We start from the raw sequence: 12,049 nt of genomic DNA, 5'->3' as shown, positions 1-12,049 counted from the left end.
CGAGTCTAGTGTATATTTATATATATATATATATTTATTCTTATATATATGCCGAGTACATGAATATCCTTGTATATCAACATAACAGATGAGTTATTATATAAACAGTGTGGGGCCACCGACCCGCGGCCCCACACACAACCGCACCTCACACATGCCTGCCAGCTAGGCGCCTACTGCCTCAACCCAGTGTCTGTGACGTACAAGACGTTTTGTAAACTCGAACGCAAAGCCTAGCAGATAGAGAGGGAAGGGACAGGCCTAACTGGTAATGCTGGTGATAACCTCGGGCTTACTGAGCCTCAGCTGTAGGTCTGTTTGAGGCAAGAGTGGTGAGTGGAGTGGACTGGGGGGCGGTGTGCTCACCCCTCGTCCAACTTGAGGATCGTCGTCATGTTTGAAGGTGCGGGGCCGCGAGTCATATACAACACACACACACGCGCACGCACACTCACACAACCCACGGTCAGCAGAACTGTCAAAGGAGTCAAAGATTAATGATACAACTTGTATATTGATTATTGCTCAAGTAGAGAAGTCTGAAGGGAAGGGGAAGGGAAAGGGAGGACTGAGGGGGTTGAGGAACCCGAGACGCGCCAAACGCTGGGGCTAACTAAACATTGTTGTCAGCCACAGCGGGCGAGTGTCGGTCCCGCTTAATGTCTTCTTAAAAAGTCGAAAGTGAAAATAAAGCGAACCTTCAGAACATTAGCAGTATAACGGGCTTAGCGTATAACAATATATTCTTTAATAGTCTAAATATTCCTTTCAACATTTTGTAATGTTTAAATAGCACAAAGGAGTCCTATCACCATGCAAAATGGAGATAGTTAACAATGATTTGATTAAAACATTATCAAACGTTCATTTAGATCATCAATTCTGCCTGGATCACATGTTTCAAGCTTAAAACCTTAGATAATGAATTTTCAAAAGGTGATGCACAGTGGGGGGCGAATGGCAAACCGTCTCTCGACTGACGAGGCTCAACGGCGTAAACATAAATAAAACGTAAATGTCATTTACAACGAGAGTTCAACAACAAACGGGATAAGTGTTGGCCTGTGACATGTCACCACTTTGTTTATACCTGCAGTGGCAAGCTAGTGACCACTCCAACGTGTACCGGTGAGTTTTAACTCTGGGGCGAAACATAAGCCAGACACGACGCGTAGTCAAATCTTTGTGGTCGGTGGAACAACATCTCGTAGTGCTGGACGATGGTCGTCTGTCAGGGTGTCCCGCCTGCCGACTCTCATCATCCCACACTTTGGTCGTTTTCTTCGACGCACATCCTCGTCGTGAGCCGCAGTGCATTGTGGCATATTTTCTAGTCTGTTTCCTCCTGTTCGTTAAAATCTAGTTTTGTTGGATCAACTAAACGACTTTGCTCATTTAGAAAATTTCGAGGAAGTGAATATATCTAATACGAGAAGATTAAGAAATATTCATAAGTTCATGTAATTATTGCTGTATGTAATACCCATCGACATTAAGTCATTAGAGCAAGTGTGACTAGTGATGACCCAAGCATAATAAATCGTTGCACAAGCGATACGAGATGGTGACGGGGGAGGTGGAGACTAGGCAAGCTGTTCTCGATATATTCACGTTAGTATTTTTGATACCGGGATGCGTGCGCAGTTCGGCGGATGTAATCAACCTTTTGTTCACCGTAGTTTAGGGCTATCGTTTGTCTAATTTAGCCTCGTTCTGTAATCCAGTTATATATGACGACTGCGTGGTCCAAAGCACCAGATCCACTGCTTTATATATATATGTATATGTATATATATATATATATATATATATATATATATATATATATATATATATATATATAATATATATATATATATATATATATATATATATATATATATATATATATATATATATATATATAATTTGGACTTGTTGCTTGGAAAACGCACTCGTAATATGAAAAAAATATTACCAAACGTCTTTGGTTTGATTGACTTAGATTCCGTAATCATATATACCATCATCAGATCCCTTAAAGAAGGGATGACATTCATGCAGATCAACCTTCCTTTATAGGATTTGATGATGATATATATAATTAACGAAACGTGAGCTAATACAACCAAAGATATTCATCCTAGCTCTGATTTTTTCCTTCATATATATATATATATATATATATATATATATATATATATATATATATATATATATAATATATATATATATAATATATATATATATATATATATATATATATATATATATATATATATATATATATATATATATCTTTTTTTTCTTTTAAACTTCGCCATTTCCCGCGTTAGCGAGGTAGCGTTAATATATATATATATATATATATATATATATATATATATATATATATATATATATATATATATATATATATATATGGGCGCCTAACGGAGATTATAGTCGATAGATAACTAAAATTAAATAGCAAGTAACTGCCAACTTGCATAGATGAAAGTGGGACGATACGATTTTATTACAACCTTAACGATTTAACGATCCGCTCGTTTGTCGTCATCCGGTCGTCAGGTCTTTACGTCACAAACGAGTTTGGTGATTAATCGGAATATCACCAGACTGATGCGTTAAATAGCCCGTAGCGTCGTAGAGCTCAAAGCGTTGTAGAGCTCGAAGCGCTGTAGAGCCCGTACCGTCGTAGAGCTCGAGACGTAGTAGAGCCCGTAGAGTTGTAGAGCTCAAAGCGTTGTAGACCCCGTAGAGTTGTAGGGCTCAAGCGTCGTAGAGCTCAAAGCGTTGTAGAGCCCGTAGTGTAGAGCTCAAGCGTTGTAGAGCCCGTACCTGCGCCCTACAGAGGCTCTGCCTCCACAAGGCGGTGTGCAAGTGGGAAGCTAATGTAAAACTGTGTATTACAAACACGAATAATTTCATTACTAGTTTAACAAGAGCAGTGGACAGGAAACTCTGCAGTGGGTCGTCACCACTGTATTAAGTGGGTTGTACCCACTATATGACCCGACACCCCTCTACCCCTCTCCCCGTCACCAACACTCCTCCTCACCCTCGATGGTTCAAGTGGGGGTCACCAACACTCCTCACCCTCGACCGTTAGCGTTATCCCTCAAGTGGCCATCATCTGACCCACAGGTCGCCCGGACTTTCCCCCCAAAAAGTAACGAGAGTCACTTTACCACGGCGGACTCCTCTCCAAGGTCACTCACCGGGCGAAAACGGAAGATAAACAAAGAGTCTGTTTTCCACTGTGCTGGGCAGACGAGGTCGTCAGCAGCGTGTGTGTCGGAATCCTTTGGCTGCTACGATGTCTAAAGCGTTGACTTCGACTTGACTACGACTACCTGACAACTTGTCACATCGGATCTGATCCTCCGAAATGGGATTAAACATTGGATGAAGAACAAATGACTATCGTTTATAGAGAAGACGTAATGAACGCTTTTATAAATGTTTACTACCGGACAAACTTCAATGTTTACACTCTCAGTTCCACGCAGACAAAAGGAAAATAAAAGTGCATTTATTTTTTTGGGGGGGTTGTTCTTCGAAAGTAAATGGTGAGTGTGGATGATAAAGCATTATTGTTGTATTTCTTTTATTGGTCGTTTCTACAGCAGGAGTCTCAGAGAGGTCGAGTAAGCCTGGTCGTGAGACGCGTCTGGACTGTGGAATTGGGTGACTTCGTCAGGTGTTCAGAGAAGCGGCGGGGGAGGGATGATGGAAGCTTCTTGGTCGCTATGGTAGGCAGGCTGGGCGAGTCCTGCTCGCTCCATCGCTCCTGACTTTCCTACCAGACACGTGGGATCAAGATCGTGGCGAGAACTTGGGTATGGCTGACTCTATACCGTGTATTGCAGGGGGAGGATGGGTAGATTAGAGGAGTTGCCTCTCTTACCGTTGGTAGGTGGATGTTCTCGTGTCTAGCGTAACGGCAGCACCCGGAGTCATCGCTGACGGGTTCTGCTCGAACCAACACAGCAGCCGGGGCTGTTTACATAACCGTCTGTTAATAGAACGGACGCCAACGGTAACGTCGACGTCTCGAGCCGCCCCCCCCCCCAATAAAAATGTGTCGAGTTACGATCGACGTCCTACGACCAGGGTCGTCGACCATGGTGGTGGTTGGTGTTGGTGTCCATAGTCCAACATTTCTGGACCGTTGCCCGTGAGCAGAGCAGCGGGAGGCAGGCAGGCACCTCAGTGAGGATGATCCAGTGCAGCGTCCAGCAGCAGGTTACTACCATGGCTGTGTGTGTGTACACGGGTGAGGTGAGGTGAGGGCGTGAGCCGCCGCGGCATGTCGTCAGGACGCGGCCGAAGAGGCGCTCTCGCTCGTGTGTGTAGGGCGGCGTCACCAGCCACTGGCGACCTCGACTGCTGAGAGCCACCCGCTGCAAGGACCATCCCAGAGATGATGTTTACTTGCTCCCAGAACCTTTCCCTCCGGTAAGGCTATGCCAAAGCCCTTCTCTAAGTGGGGGTTGCCAGAGCCCTTTGCTTCTGATTATCAACCTCTGCTATGTGAGGTTTACAAGGGCCCTTTCTTCTTGAGAATCAACCCCTGGTAGGGAGGGTTGTCAGAGATCATGGGAGGAGGTTTCTATGTCTATCCGCCGCTGGAGCCGCTCGCGGGGTTCCGGTCATCTGTCTCTCCGCTGGTCTAACGTATCACTGGAATCCAAATATTCGCAAATCACACTCCAGTTTGAATTCTAATTCTAATATTCCCTAGTGTAACACTTTATTACCCACGATTTATATTCAAGATCTTCCCCTTTTTAAGGGACAATTAAAGAGTGCACATTCCTGAATAATTCTGATAGTTCCGAACTTGCTAAATGGTGAAAGGAGAACTCGAGTATATGGTATTAGTTGAAGAACTATCTCGCACACACACACACACACACACTTCCAAGCTCAAACTGTACTTAGGAGAACGAGACTGTAAGAAGCACAGGAGATCTCTAGTTGTATAGTTGGGTTAGTTAATACCTCAGTATAAGCAGCTAGAGTGTGTGGGGGGGAACTAGCAATGTTGTGGCCGTCTACGTTTGAAATTGGTGACTCGCGGAGGAACTCTCTCACACACGCACCTGCCTAGAATCTCCCGGGAAACGGAAACAAAAGCTTAAAAATTCCACACACACACACACACGCACATACACCTCCTACTTGAGCGGAGAGGCGGCGGGAGAGAAGGTCGGGCTGGAGCTGCTACTGACAAGCTCATTTACCCGCCAACCGCGCACGACACTCGCTCACGAAGAACACACACCCGCGAGGAACGCTCGCCCACACCACCAGGATTGTACCCCACGGAGACATCGACCGTCGTGGCCATCAACAACTTTGAAGAGTCGCCATTCACGACGCGCGGGTCTGGAGACTCTTTTGGAGCAAAGAGAAAGGGAGGGAAGGGAAGGAGGGAAGAAGGTGAGGAGGCTGACTGTTGCAACGCCCAAGGGTTTTGCAATCCGGCACGTTGCCCCAGCACAGAAGGGCAGGTCGTCCTTCGCTGGACATGGTGCAGCACACAGCAACATGTTGCCATCTTCAACACGAGAAGAACCTACGAATTAGTATTCCTCGAAATGTGATCAAGCGATTCCTATATGTTTTTCTTTTTTTTAATTTTATTGCCGTGAGAATAACGTGGAAATCATAATTCACAACACTTCCCTAATCACGAGATGATGTGTACATATTTCTTATGATCTTTAGATCTCGTGAGGTGGTCCGTAATTCGTCTATCGAGGAGGTTCCTGAATACTCGATGTAGCTGCTGCAGCCGTGAGGAACCCGACCCTCTTGAATCGTCTGGTTTTGACGTTGTGGGACTCGTCCTCAATGGTCTCGGCCAGACGCCCTCGAGGACCGCCTCCGTCGTGTCGATCCTCCTCACGTTACTGTGTGCTGGGCCGCCTGAAGGAGGCGGCGACGGCGGCCGGGTTGGTGGTTGTGGTGGTGGTGGGGGTGTGGGCGAGGACCGGGGGCGTCGGTGATGACGCAGGACTACTCTAAGGCCATCAGTGGGTACCCGTCCTCTGTTTGTGGCCTCGGAAGGTGGCCTGGATCTTGGTGGCGGCCTTGTTCAGGTCGGGGTCCGACAGGTCAATGTCCAGGGCCTCGCCATCCTGAAGGAGAGAAAAAGATGATTTAATGTTAGGGTTCTGAGAGGGTGGGTCAAATCTGGACGGGTATTTCTGAAGCTGTTCAAGAAAACTGAGGTAAACTGAGGATAATGTTGTGCTACGCTGACTATCTACGAAGCAAACCCTGATTATTCATTAATCATGAAGCCCCAGGATGCATGTAAGAGACTTGTATAGCTTTAATGCTGCTCTCCAAGCAGGAGCGGGGTTTTCTACCTCCCAAAACTCTTAAATCATAATTTTTCTTTTCTTTGTTCAGACCATCTTATCTTAATAGGCTTTGTTGACGACTTTACCCTATTAGCAGGATAGCGCCGGGAACACGATGAAATGGCCTCGTTCGCTCTCGTCCTCACTCTACCTGTCATATGTAATGCACCGAAACCAGAGCCCCTTGTCCACAACCAGGCTCCACAGACCTTTCTTGTTCTTTCCCCCCGACAGCTACATATGCTCTGGTTCAGTCTACTGACAGCACGTTACCTCCTGTATACCGCATCGCTCCATTTCGTTCTATCCTATGAAATCTACGAACCTTCAAAGCATTTTTCACTCCATCCTTCCACCTCCTCCCTGGTTTACCCCTTCTCCTCGTTCCCTCCACTTCTGACACGTACGTAAACCGTCTTAGTCAACCCGTCCCTATGTCCAAACTACTTCAGAACATCCTCTTTCAGCTCTCCTATACACGCTCCTATCACTAACACAACTCACTCTTACCCTATCATTTATCATTCGACCAGTTCTCCTCACGCCACGTATTGTCCTCAAACATTTCATTTCAAACATATCCATCCTCTTCTTCACATTTTTCCTATGGTCCATCCCTCACATCCACACAGGATCGACGGAACTACCGTATCACCAAACGTAACTCATCTCCGACCTTCAAGACAGCGTCTCTTCTCTCCACATATTCCTCACTGCGCCCAGGACTTTCGCCCCATCACCCACCCTATGGCTCACTTCAGCTCCTATGGTTCCATTCACTGCCACATCCACTCGCAAGTATCTATGACACTAATTCCAGTAGATTCTCTCCATTTAAGCTCACATTCCAGATAACATGTCTCTCTTCATTTCTATGCCTAATAACGTTGCCTTTCCTTCATATTTACTCTTAACTTTCTCGTTTCACACGAACTCCCCAAACTCGGATATACCAGCTTGTGCAGTTTCTCACTCGAATCTGCCACCACCTCCGAGGTCCCTACCCCTAACAGACTGCATCCTCGCCCCTCTCTCCAAGACCCTTGAATTTACCTCCCTCACCACCGCATCCATAAGGCAGACCTACCCTCATCTGGAACAGCTAACCCTCCTCTCTTCCTACTCGCACGCATGCCTTGGTGAAAACACTTCCCTGCTTCCTCTCACACCATACATTCGCGACACCTATCACAGAGCATCTCTATCAACCCTATCAGATGAGGAGCATTTGTTGTTCTTGGATTCACGGGCTACCATCATACGGACGGACGGAGAGCTCCTCACTCGGTCAACACACAACAAGGTGACAAGTGAATTATCCCGCTGGGGGACGTTGTCCTGGACGCAGTGTCGGGTAGACGCTAGTCCTGTTCCTTCGCCATCTGTCTCCTCATCAATACACTCTCCTTCTCAACTACGACGAACAGTGATCGCCAAAAGCAGGAGTTTCCACACTGGGTTCCGTAGAGCATTGTACGACGGTTCCTTGAGGGTTTGTTTTGGCGTTACGCGAGATCTTTCGTGGGTGGACTGCGAGAAACCAGCGAGATGATTTTGCCATCTCTGATTTCTTTATTTTTTTGAGTGACCTACAGTGCGAAAATAAGTCTAGATTGAGGGTCTCTGAGGTACATTTACAACACATACTTCATTGTGAATGGTGGGATATCCAAGATTCCGCGGATCTAGGAGAGAAATGCCAACTCTCTTAATACGATTCGACAAGTGCTGCCTCCACGCAGGCGCGGCACGAACAAGGGGCGTCCCATGTAAACACTGAGGATGATCACACAAACACACACACTGTTCGCTCTCGTTGATCAGGCGAAGTTATAATTGCTTCTAGATTTAATCCTTTTAGTCTAGGAGAATTTCATGACGGCGTTAGTGTCATTATACACAGTTTAAGTGAGTCTCGTGTTATATTACACGAAATAAACAAACACGATGTAAGCATCTGAACACACACACACACACATTATATATATATATGTGTATGTGTGTGTGTGTGTGTGTGTGTGTGCTTAGGTAAAGATTTTTTTTTCGGTTAGATTATAAGACCGTTAGTCAGAAGTTACATACGATGTGCCAGTTTTTCGTAATATTTTCTGTGCTAGATATTGACCATACTGGTGCATCTTGAACAAGGTGTCTGTAATTTAATCATTACAAAAAAAAAAATTGCGGCTATGAAAAGTTTGAGAACCTGTGCCCTAGAGGATACGATACGTTTGTAAGAAACGAAACGGTGGAGATCTGAAGGAAACACTTGTATACTCAATGAAAAATAGAAAATGGAACAAGCTATGCAAAAGAGAGGTAGCGAAAATAGCCCCATCAAATATAATCATCATTACTTACACACACGTGATCATAATGATGATTACGTCCGTTAGATAGAAGATATTATAGATAAAACTTTAGTTACACACACGAAATAGTCTCCCGTATAGGGACACGTTTTCTTTGACCACATCAGTTTGGTGGACTTGACTAACTGGGTTAACTTAACTGTCTTTTTCCTAACCTTACAGAAACACTTTCAAAGCTGCCACTGACGGCAATTCCAGGTGGCTATACTGATTAATGTTGACGGGGCCATAATGACCCCCGGCAGGTGATAGGCCTATAAAAGTCCATACAAACAGCCAACCGAGGTACAGCTATGATGATGCAGGAAGTGTGTGTATGATCATAGAATTATCCGGAACACCTGGAGAAGGCGTTAGCAAGGTTTTTTTTTCTCCACTGATGGTTATAACTTGGCGTTGACGGCATTAACCTATCAGTGAATGGATCTCAAAGCCATGTAAAACATGTAGGACATTGGCAGTGTTTTCTAACGTTTTCTTCCTGGAGAGAACCCTGTATGTAACATGCACAATTTTCTGGCATCCCAATCTTGTCTATTCACTCGTTCCCTTTCCTTAAGGAAATAAATAAAGCCACAGGAGCAATTTTGTGGCCCAAAGAGTCAAAAAGAACGCCATTTATAAATCAGGATTTTCTGGATTTCCGTAATTTTTTTCTTATAGAATCTCGCAAACCATTGCATTCCAGTAACGTGCGAAATTTCTGACTTTCAAAATAAATGATTACAGGACAAGTGTGCTGCCCCGCGGGCTGCTCACTGCCCCAGCACGTCATATTTCTTGCAAGGGAGGAGGGAGGGAGGGATGATCAGACGTTCGGTGGGTTCAACGGCAATATTAAAATATAAAGTAGTTCAACGCTTCTCTCGCTGAATTCGGTGGGTTCAACGGCGATATTAAAATATCAAGCAGTTCAACGCTTCTCTCGTTGAATTCAGTGGGTTCAACGGCGATATTAAAATATCAAGTAGTTCAACGCTTCTCTCGTTGAATTCGGTGGGTTCAACGGCGATATTAAAATATAAAGTAGTTCAACGCTTCTCTCGTTGAATTCGGTGGGTTCAACGGCGATATTAAAATATCAAGCAGTTCAACGCAACTCTCGTTGAATTCTGTGGGTTCAACGGCGATATTAAGATCCCGAGTAGTTCAACGCTTCTCTCGTTGAATTCTGGGTTAGTGTGGGATCGCACTGTTTATGACATAAGCTCTGTGGGTAGTTAGATCTTAAGTGACGCTTACACGGGGAGAAAAAGGTGACGCTTACACGGTGAAAAAAGGTGACGCTTACACGGGGGGAAAAGGCTGTATAACGAAGAGCCATGGGTCATGGGTGAGGCCAGCTGTACATTAATCATAGGTCCCCTCACCAGGTGGTGCCACAAGATGTTTCTAGCATTAGGTTCATCGTAATTCTAAGTCTTCCCTTCCGTCTACTTTGCTTCCACGGTCTTCAGTCTCACCGTTTCCAAAAGAAAGAAAAGAAAAAGGAAAAATATTGAATGAGAGCGTATATCTCGAGCAAAGTTAACGGATTGGTGAGGTGACTTTTAAAAGAAAAGAACTTGTCATCGAAGTGGGGAAGAGTCCTTTTGCACCAGCACCCAGGGAGTCTGTGCCACCACCAAGCTAGCCCGCCCCCCGCAGCCCCTCACCTCTCTCTCTCTCTTTTCTCTCTCTCACACCTCTCTCTCTCTCTTTTCTCTCTCTCACACCTCTCTCCTCTCTCTCTCTCTCTCTCTCTCTCTCTCTCTCTCTCTCTCTCTCTCTCTCTCTCTCTCGTGTTGTATGTGTCATTAATCTCGACACTGATGGTTTGGGCAGACAAGTGGGAGGAGTGGTGAGGCAGGAAGGCCACTAGCCAGCCAATACATCAATGATGAAGTCTTAGGAGGGCTGGAAGAAGACGGCCTCTCCCCCACCAGACAATGCACTGGGTGGAGGGAAATTTTTCTGACGGGCTTTGCGTGTGCAAAAAAAATAAAAAAAACTTCCTGATGGTATGTGAAACGATCCTGTTCCTTTCGTCTGTTTCCTGGCGCTACCTCACAAAAGCAGGAAACGGCGATCAATTTTTGGAAAAAAGGGTGTGGGGGAGAAATGACCAACGGTGGTGATGGTTAAGGTTCGATTTGCGGTCCTCTAGCCTGGAGGTACTTATGCAGGTTAGGGAAGCTGAGACGGGGAGGAATTCAGTGGGGAGGCCTTCGTCACAGAGAGAGAGAGAGAGAGAGAGAGAGAGAGAGAGAGAGAGAGAGAGAGAGAGAGAGAGAGAGAGAGAGGTCAGGTAAATGTTCAGCGGGGGACGTGGTCGAACTGCAAGCAACATACACACAGCTGCAGATGGACTTAGTAGTGTAGTAGATGGTGAAGAGTTGGAAGTCTAGATAGAGATCGAGTTAGGGAGAATGCAAGTGATGTTGTTGCTGGAGGTGTGGAGACACGGGTTAACTTACAAAGATAAAAGCTGACCTGTTATGTCCAGAGGGATGGAGGATAGGAAGGATGGAGGAAGACGAATGAGATGGAGGATTGGCTCCGATGTGAACTAAAGGTATACATCTGTTGATGTGTGGGATGAATGGAACGGACTGTATCATGAGTTACTGCATGAGGGGGGGTCAGCATACATAACACTATACTGTTGTGGTAACGGTGGGAAAAGTTCAACACTTGTGGTCACACACCTGTAGAACTCCCACTACGGTACAAATAAGTAGTTACACACGCATACACACACACACACACACACAGACACATACACACACACAGACACATACACCTTTACTTTGTCATACACAGACACTCATATGCAAACATTTATACAATATTCAAACGCACACATCAACAAACATACACACACACACACACACACACACACACACACACACACACACACACCCAACATACATAAACGGTGACGCATAGACACAATTTATACACGTACAGGCACATAGAAAAACCCACACAAAAACATACACACGCAGCTCCACACACACACACACACACACACACACACGGAAACAACCGGACTAATATGGACAAAGTCCTGGTAATGGAAGATATATAAAATAAACCCCCACCATTATCCACATACCATCAGCTGTGTGGACCAGTGATGAAGTGTTTATTGACGATACATCGGTCAGTGTAGCCATCATGGCCGAGGTCCAAAAGCGGCGGGCTGGTCCGTCCGCTCTGGGGGTGGGTGTGGGTGTGTGTGTGGACGACCTTGTGATCATGCTGAGACCCTCTGACCCCTGCTTCAGAGCCTCTTGACCCCTGCTTCAAAGCCTCTGCTTCGAGAGGGATTTGTTCCGG

At 45.6% G+C, this 12,049-nt stretch overlaps 1 protein-coding gene and 1 pseudogene across 1 annotated transcript in view; one reads left to right on the top strand and one right to left on the bottom strand.

Annotated features, from left to right (window-relative positions):
- The window catches only part of LOC139750869 (organic cation transporter protein-like), a 249,495-nt pseudogene that overhangs the window by 76,389 nt on the left and 161,057 nt on the right, over positions 1–12,049 (top strand).
- The window catches only part of LOC139750862 (uncharacterized), a 710,881-nt gene continuing 701,157 nt past the window's right edge, over positions 2,326–12,049 (bottom strand). Inside the window, exon 4 of the mRNA XM_071665668.1 lies at positions 2,326–6,128. Within this exon, the coding sequence (XP_071521769.1) occupies positions 6,021–6,128 (108 nt within the window). The 3' untranslated portion in view covers positions 2,326–6,020. The remainder of the gene's footprint in view (positions 6,129–12,049) is intronic.

Source organism: Panulirus ornatus, chromosome 1 (assembly GCF_036320965.1).
Source record: "Panulirus ornatus isolate Po-2019 chromosome 1, ASM3632096v1, whole genome shotgun sequence".
NCBI lineage: Eukaryota > Metazoa > Arthropoda > Malacostraca > Decapoda > Palinuridae > Panulirus > Panulirus ornatus.
Note: the sequence above shows the minus strand (reverse complement) of the source record. Positions and strands in the feature narration are given on the sequence as shown.